The sequence below is a fragment of the Heptranchias perlo genome, chromosome 8 (assembly GCF_035084215.1).
Source record: "Heptranchias perlo isolate sHepPer1 chromosome 8, sHepPer1.hap1, whole genome shotgun sequence".
Lineage (NCBI taxonomy): Eukaryota > Metazoa > Chordata > Chondrichthyes > Hexanchiformes > Hexanchidae > Heptranchias > Heptranchias perlo.
This window is the reverse complement of record NC_090332.1, coordinates 72972711-72991820: the sequence shown is the minus strand read 5'-3', so window position 1 is coordinate 72991820 and position 19110 is coordinate 72972711. Positions and strand designations below refer to the sequence as shown.

At 40.5% G+C, this 19110-nt stretch overlaps 1 protein-coding gene across 3 annotated transcripts in view; it reads right to left on the bottom strand.

The window, feature by feature from the left end:
• The window catches only part of atl2 (atlastin GTPase 2), an 81322-nt gene that overhangs the window by 23564 nt on the left and 38648 nt on the right, over positions 1 to 19110 (bottom strand). For all 3 annotated transcript variants that reach the window (XM_067989300.1, XM_067989298.1, XM_067989299.1), the window contains exon 2: positions 11816 to 12063. In XM_067989300.1, the coding sequence (XP_067845401.1) occupies positions 11816 to 12063 (248 nt within the window). The remainder of the gene's footprint in view (positions 1 to 11815; positions 12064 to 19110) is intronic.

Below are 19110 nucleotides of genomic sequence, written 5' to 3'. Positions count from 1 at the left end.
AGTTTGCTACCAACAATAGTAAAAAGGATCTACTATGATCATTCCATTTGGGTTACATTAAACCAAAAAGTATCTAAACCAATAATTGCATAATTCTACATTTAAGTGGAAAACTGCAAGGCAACCAACTACAAAACCCAAGGGAAAAGTTACTCAAGACAGGATTCATAATTCAAACATGCTCAACTCTTGTAATACTTGCTTACTAGACACCAGTGAAATTTGTTAATTACTAATGGAGATCCATATAAACTCATACAAGCCAAGCACGGAAAACTAATGAAATTTAGCAAGATATCGTACCAACAGCTAGATATCCTTGGGCTTATCCTTCAATAACTATTTCTAAATACCCACGGCCATGGTTTTGTCTTGCAAAGACAAAAAAAAGTTAAACAATCACAATTTAATTGTAAGCAATTTGAAAAATGTAACATTTATTCCACACCATAATATTGGGCTAAAGTTCCAATTAAGCATACAAAATTTAAAAAGCCTTCATAAATCATTCATCTGCACTAAATTTTCTAGGGATCAGAATTATGGTATAGTAGTACTACAATGACATTTTTGTCAATATATTAAAAACTAAATTCAAAGGGAAGCAGAGTGAAAAGGAGCAGAAACCAGGTAGTCCATGGAATAGATGGGAGAAACAATTCTCCAACTATGTAGGTTTATTAATAAGGCCTGGAACGAACACTTCTTAGTATTGTTCCTCTTAAAAGAATGGAAACACTACTATCAAACAGGCACGTAAAAGTGAGGCAAAGACAAACCATGCAGTGATGCACTAAAGATAAAACACTTTACAAACTGCCCATTAAAACACATTTATCTTTTAGCACAGGTAAAAAAAAAATCAGCATGAGCGTCATTTTTCACACCTGTTGAGTTCATTTTACTAGTTATAAATAGGGCTTATAGTCCATGGTTACTTCTTAAGTGCGACAGCCCTGCAAAGTTCAACAGCTGCACTATGGACTTTGAAACTTGTGGCAATACTGATCAATCCTTATTTTGTGGCCCAATACGAACACTGCCACACAACCATTTTACAGTATAAAGTCCAGACCAAAAAAATAGCCATCCCATTTCCCACTGCAGAGGAGAGCTCAAAAACAGCAAGGAGGGATTATACAATGGTAAATTGATCTAAAAGCCATCTAAATGTTGAATCACATCTGCATTTCCCATCATAACTTGCTTTTAAAATTGGTGATGTGGAGATGCCGGTGATGGACTGGGGTTGACAATTGTAAACAATTTTACAACACCAAGTTATAGTCCAGCAATTTTATTTTAAATTCACAAGCTTTCAGAGACTTCCTCCTTCCTCAGGTAAATGTTCAGGATCTCCTTGAAGCCTACGCATTTATACATATAGAACAATACATGGTGTTTACAGACTGCCCCTGCAACTGCCCGTTGCCAAGGCAATCACCGTGTTCAGACAGAGAGGTGTCACCTGCAGAACCCCCGAATACACATTCAACAAAAAAACAAACAGGGAAAAAAAAGAGAAGAAAAACAGAGAGAGGCAGAAACATCCGGAAGGCAGAGAGAGCCAGCAAATGACCATCACACGAGAGGACACCACCCACCAGGTGCATGGTTCATACTCCTGTGACTCGGCCAACGTTGTCTACCTCATACGTTGCAGGAAAGGATGCCCCAGAGCATGGTACATTGGCGAGACCATGCAGACGCTGCGACAACGGATGAACGGACACCGCGCAACAATCGCCAAACAGGAGGGTTCCCTCCCAGTCGGGGAACACTTCAGCAGTCATGGACATTCATCCACCGACCTTCGGGTAAGCGTACTCCAAGGCGGCCTTCGAGACACACAACAACGCAAAATCGTCGAGCAGAAATTGATAGCCAAGTTCCGCACCCATGAGGACGGCCTCAACCGGGATCTTGGGTTCATGTCACGCTACACGTTACCCCACCAGCGAACAAATGTTATCTGTTTTTAATATAATGGGTCATTTGCTGGCTCTCTCTGCCTTCCGGATGTTTCTGCCTCTCTCTGTTTTTCTTCTCTTTTTTTTCCCTGTTTGTTTTTTTGTTGAATGTGTATTCGGGGGTTCTGCAGGTGACACCTCTCTGTCTGAACACGGTGATTGCCTTGGCAACGGGCAGTTGCAGGGGCAGTCTGTAAACACCATGTATTGTTCTATATGTATAAATGCGTAGGCTTCAAGGAGATCCTGAACATTTACCTGAGGAAGGAGGAAGTCTCCGAAAGCTTGTGAATTTAAAATAAAATTGCTGGACTATAACTTGGTGTTGTAAAATTGTTTACAATTTTAAAATTGGAACAGTTTTAATTTAGATTCCAGGAAACTAGGATCTTTATTTATTCGTTCATGGGATGTGGGCGAGGCCAGCATTTATTGCCCATCCCTAATTGCCCTCGAGAAGGTGGTGGTGAGCCACCTTCTTGAACCACTGCAGTCAGTGTGGTGAAGGTTCTCCCACAGTGCCGTTAGGAAGGGAGTTCCAGGATTTTGACCCAGCGACGATGAAGGAACGGCGATATATTTCCTAGTCGGGATGGTGTGAGACTTGGAGGGGAACGTGCAGGTGGTGTTGTTCCCATGTGCCTGCTGCTCTTGTCCGTCTAGGTGGTAGAGGTCGCCGGTTTGGGAGGTGCTGTCAAAGAAGCCTTGGCGAGTTGCTGCAGTGCATCCTGTGGATGGTACACACTGCAGCCACTGTGCGCCGGTGGTGAAGGGAGTGAATGTTTAGGGTGGTGGATGGGGTGCTAATCAAGCGGGCTGCTTTGTCCTGGATGGTGTAGAGTTTGAGTGTTGTTGGAGCTGCATTCATCCAGGCAAGTGGAGTGTATTCATCACACTCCTGACTTGTGCCTCAGATGGTGGAAAGGCTTTGAGTAGTCAGGAGGCGAGTCACTCGCCACAGAATACCCAGCCTCTGACCTGCTCTTGTAACCACGGTATTTATATGGCTGGTCCAGTTAAGTTTCTGGTCAATGGTGACCCCCCAGGATGTTGATGGTGGGAGATTCAGCAATGGTAATGCTGTTGAATGTCAAGGGGAGGTGGTTAGACTCTCTCTTGTTGGAAATGGTCATTGCCTGGCACGAATGTTACTTGCCACTTATCAGCCCAAGCCTGGATGTTGTCCAGGTCTTGCTGCACGCTGGCTCAGACTGCTTCATTATCTGAGGGATTGCGAATGGAACTGAACACTGCAATCAGGAAACATCCCCATTTCTGACCTTATGGAGGGAAGGTCATTGATGAAGCAGTTTAAGATGGTTGGGCCTAGGACGCTGCCCTGAGGAACTCCTGCAGCAATGTCCTGGGGCTGAGATGATTGGCCTCCAACAACCACTGCCATCTTCCTTTGTGCTAGGTATGACTCCAGCCACTGGAGAGAGTTTTCCCCCTGATTCCCATTGACTTCAATTTTACTAAGGCTCCTTGGTGCCACACTCAGTCAAATGCTGCCTTGATGTCAAGGGCAGTCACTCTCACCTCACCTCTGGAATTCAGCTCTTTTGTCCATGTTTGGACCAAGGCTGTAATTAGGTCTGGAGCAGAGTGGTCCTGGCGGAACCCAAACTGGGCATCGGTGAACAGGTTATTGGTGAGTAAGTGCCACTTGATAGCACTGTCGACGACGCCTTCCATCAATTTGCTGATGATTGAGAGTAGACTGATGGGGTGGTAATTGGCCGGATTGGATTTATCCGGCTTCTTGTGGACAGGACATACCTGGGCAATTTTCCACATTGTCGGGTAGATGCCAGTGTTGTAGCTGTACTGGAATAGCTTGGCTAGAGGCGCAGCTAGTTCTGGAGCACAAGTCTTCAGCACTACAGCCGGGATGTTGTCGGAGCCCATAGCCTTTGCTGTATCCAGTGCACTCAGCCGTTTCTTGATATCACATGGAGTGAATCGAATTGGCTGAAGACTGGCTTCTGTGATGGAGGGGATATCAGGAGGAGGTAGAAATGGATAATCCACTCGGCACTTCTGGCTGACTATGGTTGCAAACACTTCAGCCTGGTCTTTTGCACTCACGTGCTGGACTCCGCCATCATTGATGACGGGGATGTTTACAGAGCCTCCTCCTCCCCCCGTTAGTTGTTTAACTGTCCACACCATTCACGACTGGATGTGGCAGGACTGCAGAGCTTTGATCTGATCTGTTGGTTGTGGAATCGCTTCGCTCTGTCTACAGCATGTTGCTTCTGCTGTTTAGCATGCATGTAGTCCTGAGTTGTAGCTTCACCAGGTTGGCACCTCATTTTTAGGTACACCCAGTGCTGCTCCTGGCATGCTCTTCTACACTCCTCCCTGGTAATCCTGGCTCACTCATAACAACAACAGACTTGGACACCTTGGTTTTCCATGATTTTAGCCATCTACTGCGGAGATAATGGAGCCTGTTCACGGATGCTAGTCCACTGCCAGGATAACAGAGCTCAATTTAGTAGCGTGAAAAGTCAGACATCAGCTCATGGTCACTGGTCTACCAAAAAACAAATTAAAACAGCTCCATTATAAATGCAGCTTAATAACTTGCAAGTTTTATGATCAGTTTCATTTATACAACCCTAAGTGCAGGTTATACATGCTTAAAGCTGAATATTAAACTCAAAAAAAAAAGCTGTGTTACAATTTGTTGTTACTAGGAATAAAATGTTATCTTTTGTGCATGTGCATACAATCAGCTCTTATGGTTACAGTAACTAAATCGATGTATTGAAACAAGATATATTCTGCTACAATTATCCAGTTAAAAAGGCACACTGACAATTCTGCAAAAAATAATCAAGATAGGTATTTTAGAAAAGATACACTTTCATTTTAGTTGAATTAAATAGCAAATTACTAAACCTTGCAAACATTCATGATTGGATTATTTTTTAAAAAGGCACATTGGCAGCTCTTGGAATGTTCTCAGGAAAAGCAAGATTTTCCTCACTGTACTTGAGCTAATCATCTGCAGAAGCATGCTTGACTTTTAGCACAAGAATTTTTAAAGCTGGAGCAGTAAACTACCCGAGTCATTTTTCTCTGCTTTTATTAGTTTCCCTGTGCCACAAGCTTCCAGGTCTCTGATCTGAAACCAGTTAATAAGTGCCAGAGCAGCCTGGTGTATATCTTCCACTTTCTCTTGCTAAGGAAGCCTTCCCATAGAATTGTTTGGGTACTCAGCTGAGAAACTCATTACCCACAAATGATGTAGTGTGGGTTTCTCATTTAGTGGCAACACCTGAATGGGCAGTAAATGTTACAAAAGGTAGCTGATGTTTGGAAACACCCATCAAAATAATTTAAACAGAAACTTGAGCATATTTGAGGGTAAATTCACAACAAACATGAAGCTCTGCTTTTGATTAACTGCACTGATTATAGGAAAGCATTTAAAGTTTAGGACTGGGCATTTCAATGGGTAGAACATTTGGCCTTGTATCTGTATTCAAACTCAGTGAATGAGGGGGAAAACCACCAATCGACAGCAGATATGGATAGCAGCATTAGACTTGATTTCACAAAGCTACCTAGAATTCACAGAGCTGTCAACCTCAGTCCATATGGAGGACAGATGTGGAAAACAGTGGGAGCAGGCTTTTGGAGATAAAGTAATAGTGGGGCAGGGAGAGGCATTATGGAGACAGTTGAGAGAGAAATGAGGCAGGGTCATCTTTGCCAAAAGCACCCACTACACCAGCATCATCCTGGAAAATAGTGGTGAGTGAGGCCAAGTAACACTTGACGTGAGTCCTACCAAATCTGGTGATAGATGGCAAAAAAAAATGGGCACCAGATACGCTCAAATCTGTGCTCTTTGGGCTTGATGGAGTAACACATCGTTCACCTGAGGAAGGAGGTAGCCTCCGAAAGCTTGTGAATTTAAAATAAAATTGCTGGACTATAACTTGGTGTTGTAAAATTGTTTACAAATATCAACCCCAGTCCATCACCGGCATCTCCACATCATAACCATCAGGATATTGGAAGATAGATACAAGCTGGTTTGTAGAAGATGATGCTTACAGGAGTGGTCAGTTACTGAACTAGTGTAAAAACCCAACATCACAACAACGGGCTTCAATAATTTTAAACTTTGCACTAAAACAATGCATGCATGTAGAGTATTATCATCTCCTCCCAAAGTGAAGGGTGTAGCACAACTCATTCTTTACATCAATGCTTAGATATTTTTACCAGTCAATGCACCAGCACAACTTGTATTTATACCCATCCAGTGAATGCTGAAAGCAAGGAAATGTTCCACACTTCCACAAATATACCAGTCATCTTGTTGAGCAGAATTTTAAACTGTGTGCCCACTTAAAACATGGATCAAATATCAGTGACATAGCATATTGAATGAATAAATAAATCTAGAAACCAGCTGAGCTCAGTTTACTTGATGAACTTTCCTAAAGAAATACAATGCTCTGGAGATCCCTATAGGAGCTCAACATTCCTTATCTCTCACCTAGAATCTTATATGCTAAACAAGCAGTGGATTTCTCAAACAATGGAAACATTAACTCAAAATAAATGCAAAGTACAAAAATGTTCTTAACAAATAAGTTAGTGACATAATGACCCCTATGAACCAGGCAAGTGGATTCTGATAAGCATGCATTTTGGCACTTTGTTTGCTTACACCTTGGTAAGAGAAGAATCAACTTTTTGAATTCTGTGAGACCTGGCAGGTAACACCTGTCTGTCTGCACACTGATTGCCTTGGCAACGGGCAGTTGAAAAAACTGTCTGTACTCACCAAGCATTGTTCTGTGAATTATAAATGCGATTTCATTTCAAGGATTTCATTTTCACATCGTTCACCTGACGAAGGAGGAAGCCTCCGAAAGCTTGTGAATTTAAAATAAAATTGCTGGACTATAACTTGGTGTTGTAAAATTGTTTACAATATACAAATTATGAACTAGATAGTCTTCAATGCACCAAGCCAGGCACAATGGACCGAATGGCCTCCTTCTGTGCTGTATCATTTTATGATTCTATGAAAGGCCAAGCATATGCATAAGCTGGTCATAACATTTGGCCTGCACATGTTGTAACATCAATGCAAAGATAATAAATAAGTGTTATGACATCATGTTGCAATGTTTACTAGTCCTATTGAGAACAGTTGCCAGGAGTACACAATGAAAAATGAGTCTTTATTTCTGTCAACCTAAAAGTTCTACTAGGTTTATCTTGACATGGCTGCCAACTGCAGAAGTCTGCAGTGGGAGCTGCAAGTCAAAGAATATAAAAGTTTTGTAAAAAAGACCTTTTATAGGTTTCCCTAGGAAGTAGTACTACCTCATTTACTTTCCAGCACTCAATGGCAGGACTGCAGAAAGCATCAATGCACAAGCCACTCATTTGAATTTAGATGAAAGATGGTCAATTTACATACCAGATTTTACAGTAATGGGAGATGCAAATAAATCTGAATAGGACAATTTACATACCATTTACTCCTATCCAATTGTGCATGTTAACTTTGGTCCCTGAATAATGAACATATCTATATTTGTGTAGCTGAGATGGGGGGAGGCGCAAAGAGGAGAAAAGAGACTCACCTAAGCTAACTCAAAGCTATACCTAGTAACGACAGTGACATTAGTGAAGGCCAGGGAGCAGGTGTCAGTCTGCCCTCTTGCCAATGTAATAGCTCACCACCACCTTCTCAAGGGTAACTAGGGATGGGCAATAAATGCCAGCCTCGCCAGCAACTCCCGCATCCCATGAACAAATTAAAAAAGCACGTGATTGGGGAGAGAGAGAAGAGTGTAAATCTGAACATGGAAAAAGGGTGAATAATGATCATGCTTATGTACATTAAAAAGTTCAATAATTCCATCAGGCTTAGACTAGCTTTTATTCCCCCCCCCCCCCCCCGATTGCACCTCTATGAAGCACCTTAGGATTTTTCTACATTAAAAGGAACTATATAAATGCAAGTTGTTTACCTAGACTATGTGGGTGAAAGCACTAACATTATCAACCTGTTACCAAGGAACAGAAAGCACATCAGTGCATATTCCACAACATAGCTGAAACTTTTCTATACGCATTAGTTTTCACTGCATGAAAAACAAGCAAGATTTATTGCCATGAGGTAAAAGGTCAGTAGAGTCCAAATGTCATGACTTCTTCAAATGAGGTTCCAAAAAAACTGCTACAGGATTTAAGCTTTCTATAGAATCCTAGTATGCCCAACTACACAGAACTATGATTAATATTTCCAGTAGGCATGCATATGTCGTATTGCTTCTGAAGTGGTGGCAACCAAAGTATTTTGCACGATCATAGCCAGTTTCTGCCTGTAATACCACAGCCACGGATTAGGAAATTATATTTCTCCAATTCTAATTATCTCAGGATTTCATCTTCCCATTTAAATCTGTGCTATAACATTTTTCCAAGGTGAATTTCATTGGTTCCAACTATTATGGAGAGTTGGTGAGGAACTTGCTAAGTGCTGGGACTATTCAATAATTCAAATCATATCTAGATTTAATTAAAAACAAACACCAGCACTACCTGGTACTTAAATATGCCTTTTATTTACTGTTTCAATATGGAACAAAAAGCTTACTTTTGCTATTTGTAAAAAAACTCAATTTATCCTATGCTGCTTTGGTTATTGCTCATAATCAGAGCAAACCATTACAGAAGTTAAAGGTCAGTTGAGTCTGCAAAGTAAACTCAATAGTAGCTCAGAATTTAATCTAATCCACGTTTTACAAGAGGGAAGAGGGAAAGGTCTTGAGTTCATACTATTCTGTGCACCAATTACAACAATGTATGGAGGGCAAAGCTGGAGTAAGTGGGGCAGGGAAGGAAACCCTGGGCCACGTCCATTCACCTTTGAGGCCAAGATGTTGGCTAGAGTGGTAGAACCTTGGCTGCAAATGAAAAAGCAGCATTTCCCTGGAAGCAGGTTACAAATTTAACATTCTGGCTCAAATATAGTTTATGGCAGGGAACAAAAATAAGAGAGAGACAAGTTTTCAGGATCCCTAGCCTGTATAATCTCAATGTACTGCTTTTCTTCAAAAAATTATTTTAAAAAAGTAACAAATTGAAAAAAAACCCAAAAACACATTTTAGCAGATCCTCTATGGTGTCCTTCACAGTAATTTGAATGATATCCTGTTCAGACATTCTGGCTCCAGTGTTCCTGGAGTTTTCCTTGGTTTATTTATACTTTCAGCATCACGCTACTTTTGTGTCACAATTCACTGACAGGAAATGCGTATCCGTGCACTGTTTTTATATTAGGCACACTTACACAAAAATGGCTGTTCCTGATCAGCTTAAAAGGTTACGACCCAAAAAAGTGCACATTCATAGCACAAATATGAAGGGAACCATACTGATGCATTAATAATCTCTCCCAAGTAGGATGCCAATGTAGATTTGGACTGTCAACCCAATTTAAACTATCCCACCAGAAGATACTACCACTTTTTTTTTGTGGGGGGGGGGGGGGGGGTAGAAGGGAGATAGGGGAAAAGAAAGAAGCAAAGAGGGCCAGTGCAATTCACCGCAAAGATCAAATTGTAACTGTTAGCTCGAAACTAAGAGGCCTGAAAGCACATCACCTGCCAATCACATTTTAACTAAAGGAAGTTATGATCTACAGAATGTGTGTCATGTGGGGATGGGGGCTGATGGTAAAAGGAGACACAGGGGCTTAACCCAAACTAACAGATTTAAGTAGGAGTCACTGCCGTGCAAGACAAGATTTTGATCAGACAAACAAAAGCCAATTCAAAACTAGCTGCACCCTCCACTGCAGCCTGTCACACTAAGCTAGTTTGTAACCTAACCTACAGTATACAAGTTTTATTGGAGTTTCTCCATTATTCTGCTACAAATACCAAGTTCTATGGTAGCAAAACCCAAAATCATAGTGGAAAATAAAATCTACCCAATAAAAGTAACTTTGTACAGTTCAGTCTTTAATGGCTCAGCAGCTCTAATCTAACATTCTTGCATGGCATGAGGTTTGGACGTTAAACAAATTCAATCCAATCGCTTCTGCATCAGTAGCCTCATACTGTACAAAAAAGTGTTAGACGCCTACATGCCAAGAACCAAATAGTTTAAACAGTTCCTGGAGTGTACAGTTTTTTTTTTAAAACCATGGTTCACTGCCAGACTTTAAGCACAAACATACCAAAACAAAAAAACATTACCTAACAAGGATTATATACAGAACCAGAGCTTACTGTCAACTTTATTTTAATCTGAGAAGGAAACATTAATTGGAGGACAAGCACAGCACTGAAGAAGTTTGGCTAGTTTTAGTTGCAGCAATCCTTGGGGTCTCCCAAACACTGCAGTCTCTCAAATCTCTACTTGATGTAATTTGTATGTGGTTTTGATTAATTTAGCAGTCAAGTGCTGCAATGTTAACATAAAAACAATGAAATTAATATTTAACCAGAGTTAAGTATAGAACCAATCAAGCTTTGTTTTCAGTCATTAGCAGAACGACTAAATTTCAATTATCCAAAAATAAAACCCTCTAATGCAGACATTTGAAATCTCTAGCCTAAAATTATGGGGTGGAAGCCTCAAAGATTAGCAAGTCACTAATTATGCTTGCTTTTCTACACAAAAAAGTTGGCAAGAAAAGTTTGGCTTTTAAAAAAATGCAAAAGTCATGCATTGGTAAAACACTAGTTCAAGACAATCCCAAATATAGACCTATAAATATGCAAAGAGGAAACTAGAGTCATTTGCATTGCACTCATTTATGTAAATAAACTGACATACTTTTTCATTTCCTAGTAATTAGTTTTGATTTACAATAACTATCAATACTATAAGCAATAACTGACTACAGTTTCACAAACTATCAAATTTCATCAATTGTTAAGCTTGCAAGGGAATAGGGGAAATAATCCTAATGGCATCTTCTGTTTGAAGGCAGGAGCAAAAGAGAAAGAGGAATGTGACATCAGGTGACACTGCTCTTGAAAACTACTCAAATAAACTAAGTTCCTAGAAGATTGCACTTTTAGGGAATAATTTCTATTGGTTGTTTCCTAAAGAACTGTTGGAAACTGTCTGGTCAACTCTCCTTCCCCACCCCCTCCAACCCCAAGTAGGTCAGAAGTTTCTCTTGCAAGTAACTGAACCACACAAACCAGGAAGCTTCCAGGATCAATCTCTGATCTCTGCTGAATTATCTGATCATAGTAGGTGACACTAATGGTGCTATAATTAGCCCAGGTAAGGGAGGGCAAATTAATGAGGGTTCTCACTCCTGATAGTTAGTGACTGACCCCCAGTAGAAGTACACATGGAAATCAAGTTCAGCTGTGATGCCCTCTGTAATCAAATAGCCTACCGACAGTCACAATCAATGCTCACAAGAATAATGAGATTTGGGTGAGGGGGAGGGTGGAAGGGGTATCCTGCCTCATCAAGGAATCACTTTTATGAGTGGAGGGGGAAAAAAAGTGAACTGTAGAATGCATCACTAATAATCCTAAAAATGACCCTGAAGAATATTACTGCATTCCAGAGTTAAAATTGAGACCAATAAATTCAAAGTTTGGAGCCCTTAATCTTTTGGATGAGAACAAAGCAAGCATTCTACAAGTTTCTACTGGACTAGTTTCAATTGAGACCAACTGGTTGCAAACAAAAAGCTTGCAAAAATATAACTCATGAGAACACTCAGGTGGTGATATACAATAGTCATTGTTAAGTGACTGAAGATATTTCCAATAGCGTGTACATTAGGCTTTAAGTTTTTTTTTTAAAAAGTGGTAACACCCTCTTACCTGATTGTACATGTATCTTAGCATGAAGTCCAACAAAAATGATTTGCCTTTACGGAATGCTCCTGCGACAGAGACAACCACAACATTCAAGTCCCGAATGTGTTCTTGCAATAGAATTCGCTCCAAGGATGCTTCATCTAGATCAAAATGATGGTTATCTTCATGTGCCAACACTACCTGTATCGGCCTGGCCTCTTTCATGGGTACATCGTCTGAATTCATCGGAACCTCCTGAATACCAGAATCATCTGTTGAAAACCAAAAAAAAAAATTTAGTCTAAGCTATAAAATGAAAAATATTCAATTTGGGGTTTGATTCCATCTCACTTGGTAGATTTTTTCCTTTGCTAGTCCAGAATCACTTGAGGGCAACTGTAGTCCCAATTGATCTCAGTTAAACTCAGCACACACCAGGAATCAAGTCATTAAAAAACCAAGTATTTTGCCTAACCTAAGCTCATACACAAGAGACAAAAACACTAGCCAATTAATGGTTGGCAGACTGGAGCAAAATAATAGATAGCTGCTACCCAATTGAAGTTTAAACCAAAAATGATCAGGGTAAATTTACTAAAATGGTTGTGTTATCAAAATTACAAACTGACAGTGATAATGCAGCTACTGTTAGGGGCAAGTCTGAACAATGTATGTTTCTACCAATAATCTTTAGCTAAGTATTAAATAGTTGCACTGAATGTCAGCAGTTTAGACCTACCACACGCACACAATTTCCACCCTTTTAATTAGTTTACATTTTAAAAATGTCAGAACACTATTTAGGCAGATGCCCCCTTTTTATAACCAAAGTTAAAACAGATTTAGGGATGTAGCAAAGCATTAAAACTTGAGCTTCACTATCAAGTGGGTCAGAAGCAGAAGCAAATTCAGCTTTGCATGCTATTATGACCTAGTTCTACACTCATCCCAGATTGGTTCCCCCATCTTCTCTATGACTACAATTATGTAGATCCACCTGTGGCTTTAAAATAGTTTTAAAATCCACAATCAATTCTACTGCTCTTGAACACTGCAAGATCATTTGGACATGTACCCAGTAGGAAAACTTTCAATGTTTAATTCTGGCAATCGTCAAATAAATGTTGAGACACAAACCAAAATTGAACCGTTCAGTGTTTATCTTTACACTCTACATATTAACATGCAAGAACAAGGTCATTTTCTTGCATAGGTCACAAACTTACTTATTACTAGCCAGCACGTTCATTCACTCTGGAGAACATTTTCCCTGCAAAATAAATGCTGATGCACCTCTATGCCAGAGAAATACACCAAGTCAGAAGTGTTTTAGATGAAACAATAGAGAGCACACACTACAGAGAGTGAGCAGCTTGTGGTTAGTGTTGGTATGCACCTGATAGAGAAATATTCCATCCCCATCATACTCAATGTACAGAGACAATATTAAAAATAAAACTTAGGATGTCCTGAGAAAAATGCTAGGTGGTCAGTCAACATTGTCTTCCTATCCATAGCTGGACTTTACCCATATAGTGTAGGTAAAGCTTCTTGTTGCCAATGCCCTGCCTTTGCCCATTCCAATCTCCCTTCTAGTCCAATAATGCCAAGTCAGATATAAATGTTGTGGGTTTAAACGCTATGAAGTGTAGGGAAGTTATTTGTGCATTGGTGGCGATATAATCCAAATTATGTAGACATGCTCTTCATGCATGTTAGCAATACCACTTCTGATCTATTTGCCCGAATTGTGTTCGTGCATCTTAGGGTGGAGCATGTATCCTTCAATCCATGCTAACAGTTATTACAGTATATTGCCAATTTGGTACACAAGGCCAGTGACAAAACTTAAGCATTTAACAATTTTGCCTCCTCCACCAGAGAATCTTTTACATAGAATGTGCAGCAAAGAAACAGGCTATTCGGCCAATAGGTCCATGCCAATATTTGTGCTTCTCACGAGCCTCCTAATTCCTTACTACATCTAAACCGATTAGCATATCCTTTTCCTTTCTCCCTCATGTTTATCTAGCTTCCCCTTAAAGGCATCTATGCTAGTTGCCTCAGCTACTCCTTGTGGTAGTGAGTTCCACATTTTAACCACTCTCTAGATAAAGAAGTTTCTCCTGAATTCCTTACTGGATTTATTAACTCATTTTATGGCCCCAAGTTCTGGTCTCCCCTGGAAGTGGAAACATCTTCTCTACATCTAACCTATCATAATCTTGAAGACCTCTATCAGGTCACCCCTCAGTCTTCTCTTTTCCAGAGAAAAGAGCCGCAGCCTGTTCAATCTTTCCTCATAAGTACATCCTCAGTTCTGGTATCATCCTAGTCATTTTTTTTGCACCTTCTCCAATGCCCCTATGTCCTTTTTATAATATGGAGACCAGAACTGTTCACAGTACACCAAGGTTCTATACAAGTTTAACATAACCTCTGCTTTTCAATACTATCCCTCTAGAAATGAACCCCAGTGCTTGTTTTTTTTTTAAAAAATGGCTATATTATACAAATTGCTAAAAGCAGCAATGCAGGTTATCTGTACACACAGATTAAAATGCCATGGACAGGTACAGAAAATAATCAAAAAGGCTAATGGAATGCTGGCCTTTATATCAGAGGACTAGGATACAAGGTGTAGAAGTTTGGAAAACTCTTCCGTAAACAGCAGTTGATGCTAGCTGAATTGTTAATTTTTAAATCGGAGATTGATGGATTTTTGTTAACCAAAGGTATTAAGGGGTACAGGGCTAATAAGGCAGGTACACGGAGCTAGGTCACAGATCTGCCATGATCTCACTGAATGGCAGAACAGGCTCGAGGGGCTAAATGGCCTGTTCCTATCTGCTCCTCTACCCCATTTAGACTCTTATCCAAGTAATATGTGGCCCCTTCATTCTTCCTACCAAAATGTAATACCTCACACTTACCTATATTGAAATTCATTTGCAAATTACACACCCATTCTGCAAGTTTATTAATATCTTCCTGTATTTTATCAGTCTTCCTCAGTATTAACTATACCACCCCCCCTCCCAATTTGGTGTCATCTGCAAATTTTGAAATTGTGCTTCTGATTCCAAATTGCTTACGTAAACAGTGAACTGTGGTCCCAGCACCAATCTTTGAGGAACATCACTTCCCACCTTTTGCCAGTCTGAGTAATTACCGTTGACCCCTATCTGTTTTGTAGCCAACTTGCTATCCATTCTGCTACTTGTCCCCTGACTCCACGTGCTCTGACCTTAGTCATGAATCTACTTTGCAGTACCTTATTGAAGGCCTTTTGAAAATACAAATATTACATCTACTGCACTACCCTTGTCTACCATTTATTACTTCAAAGAATTTAATAAGGTTGGTCAAGCATGACCTTTCCTTTTGAAATCTGTGCTGAGATACCCTTTCTATCTTAAATGTCTATATCTTTGATATCTTATAATGCCATGCCCACCATGTTAGTCTCCCTGGTAAAGTATGCAGCAATGTAATTATTTAATATTTTTGCCATTACCTGTGAGTTTATCATGTGTATATCTTAGTAGCCCTATCCTGCTTTTAATTTAGTTTCATAGTTTCTCTTTGCCTTCCTAATTGTTTAACTTTCCTAACCTTTTTGTATTCCTTTTGTCATCCTCTCCCTTGTCTGTGTACTTAGGGTATGCCTTTTTCTTCAGTTTCAATTTTGCCAGTATTTCTTTATTTATCCATGGTGTATCACTTCTGGCTAGTTTGTTCTTGCTTTTTAGTGGGATACTTAGTGGTTCTGAACTCTACTGATCACAGTTTTAAATAGGTTTCCCACTGCAGTTCTACTTTGTTTAGCAGTAAATTTTTCCCAGTTTATTTTCCTTCGTTCCATTCTCATCCCTTGAAAATCAGCATTTTTCCAATGTATTACTTTGGTCTTTACTTTAAACTTAACTTCTCAATCTTTATCTTAAACCTTATTACGCTGTGACCACTATTGCCTAGGTGTTCCCCTACACTTCTCTTATCTATTCTGGTTATTTCCCATTACTAGATCCAGTGTTTCCTCTTGTTGGGCTTTTTACATACTGGTTAAGAAAAAAAGTCCTGCACACAATGTAAAAACTCCATGCCCTGTACCCTACCTCGCCAGTTTATTTGGGGCTAGCTTAAAATCTCCCATGAGACTATGTCCTTTACTCATTTCACATATTTCTTCCTCCACCTCCTTTTCACTATTAGGTGGTCTGTAGTATACCTGTTAGCATGATCAATCCCTTATCGTTTATTTCAATCCATATGGATTCTGTTTCTAGCCTTATGTCCCTTTTTTCTACTGCCACTGTGTTATCTTACATTAGTACAGATACTCCAACCCCCCTTCCTTCCCTATCCTCTGATTATGTTATAGCCACAATATTTAGTTGCCCTGTTCTTTATGTAGCCATGTTTCAGTTATTCCTAGTACATCTGGTTCCTCACTATGGATTATTGCCTTCAGTTCCCCTGTTTTATTTTGGGCACTGTACATTACTGTACAGGGAGTTTAATTCATCTTTAGTGGTTGCTCCTTTTACCTTATTTTTAAAACCGTCCTTTTATACTTCTGTTTTATAACTATTTGTTCCTTGACTGTTTGATGCATTGCTCATGAAATGTTAGACAAACTTAAGAACTTACTAAGTTCTAAAATTCCCTTTAGTTTTGGCTTGGGTTCAACAGCATTTGCCTACAATTGTGCACCATGCGCCACTAGATAGAGATGACTATTTAAAAAAGGTCCAGCCTAATTGTGCTCCTAAATTAAGTCTGTGCAACATGCTTGAAAAAAACAAAACTAGATTCATTTAAGTTATCTCTAGACTTTATGTAATACTATATGGAAAAACAACAAATACAAGATACAAAGCAGGAGTTTGTGGGTAATAAATCTTGAGTCAATGCACCACCACTTGAAGCCTTAAATGGCATGACAAAGACCAGTTCCATTATCAAATAGAAAAATTAAATACAAATGATTTTCTCTGAACTGGCTAGCATTAAACTGAAAGCTGTCTTTCCTTTCAAGACCAGCAGCAGAGAACACTCCTAGGTAGGGATAATGGTACAGGTTAAATTGGATTAAATCACTCTGGACACTCAGGGATACAAGACTGAGAGGTTAAGTGTAGGATGGCCTGAGAGTAGAATGTTAATTATTGGTCAGGCATCCAGTTGTCTGGTGGGAGTGTTAGGAATGTGAAGAGAGAAAGACTTCAGTGTATTAAATATCTAAGAGATAGGGATTCGAGGATTCCAAAAGCCAGCCTTGGCTAAATTGTGTGAAATGTCTGGAGAATAATAAACAGATGGTATTGCTAATGAGCATGTGCTGGGGGCAGGGGAGAAGAGAGAGAAAGTGGTTTGCGTAACTACTAATGCGCTTATGTATTAAGCGTACGTAATCACATACTGATTGTATGTACTGTGGACGCACTAATGTACTCACCACACTTACCTCAATTAACCATATAAAAAAGGTGGAACTTTGGAACTCTAAGTTTTGATTAGACGACTGAGCGGTCAGAGGCCTCCATTCACGAGGCCCCAATGAGTTTATTGTTTATGAGTATAATTGACGCCAACCTCGAAGTACTGAGTTTGTATTAGTGTCACCATGGACGACTCCTCAGAATCGGTTTCTTTCTTGGACACACGAATCTCCATCAAAGACGGGCACCTCACTCTACCGCAAGCCCACGGACCACCTCACGATGCTCCACTTTTCCAGCTTCCACCCCAACCACGTCAAAGAGGCCATCCCCTATGGACAGGCCGTGCGAATACACAAGATCTGCTCAGACGAGGAGAAACACGATGGACACCTACAGACGCTGAAAGATGTCCTCGTAAGAATGGGATATGACGCTCGACTCGTCGATCGACAGTTCCAACAGGCCACAGCGAAAAATCGCATAGGCCTCCTCAGAAGACAAACACGGGACGCAACCAGAGTACCCTTTGTCGTCCAGTACTTCCCCGGAGCGGAGAAACTACGCCATGTTCTCCGCAGCCTTCAACATGTCATCGATGACAACGAACACCTCGCTAAGGCCATCCCCACGCCTCCACTACTCGCCTTCAAACAGCCACCCAACCTCAAACAGACCATAGTTTGCAGCAAATTACCCAGCTCTCAGGAGAGCAGCGTCCACGACACCACACAACCCTGCCACGGCAACCTCTGCAAGACATGCCAGATCATTGACACAGATACCAGCATCACACAAGAGGACACCCCCCACCAGGTACATACTCTTGTGACTCGGCCAACGTTGTCTACCTCATACGTTGCAGGAAAGGATGCCCCGGAGCTTGGAACATCAGCGAGACCATGCAGACACCGTGACAACGGATGAACGGACACCGCACAACAAATCGCCAGACAGGAGGGTTCCCTCCCAGTCGGGGAACACTTCAGCAGTCAAGGACATTCAGCCTCCGATCTTCGGGTAAGCGTTCTCCAAGGCAGCCTTCGAGACACACGACAACGCAAAATCATCAAGCAGAAATTGATAGCCAAGTTCCGCACCCACAAGGACGGCCTCAACCGGAATCTTGGGTTCATGTCACGCTACATGTAACCCCACCAGGGGGAAAACAAAATTCTGTTTAATACAACTGGCCATTCTCTCTCGCTCTCTAATCTGACCGCTTGCGTATTCAGTGGTCTTGGGTGTTATGTTCCCCTGTCTGAACACCATCCATGCAGAGGTGTGAAAACGGGCAGTTGGAAGATAATCTGTAATCACCAGGCATTGTTCTGTGACTATATGCGGTGCTTTTATGGAAACCTTCACACACCTGACGAAGGAGGAAAGCTCCGAAAGCTTGTGATTTTCAAATAAAACTGTTGGACTATAACCTGGTGTAAGATTCCTTACATTTGTCCACCCCAGTCCATCACTGGCATCTCCACATCATTGATAGAATGACCTCTGACTTTATTTATCAAGTACACAAGCCTGATACAGTATTATGTAATGAGACAGGGTTAATTAGTAATCTTATAGTTAAAGATCCTCTGGGGTAAAGTGATCATATGACAACTTTCATATTGAGTTTGAGTTTGAGAGTGATGTAGTTAAGTCTGAAACTAGGGACTTACATTTCAACAAAGCCAATTACATAGGTATGAGGGGCGAGTTGGCTAAGTTAGACTGGGAAATTAGATTAAATGATAGATAAGCAATGGTGACCATTTAAAACAAATAATTCATAATTCACAAATATATATTTCCTTGAGGAATAAAAACTATGGGAAAAAATCCAACAGGAGCTAACTAGAAGTTAAGGATAGTATTACA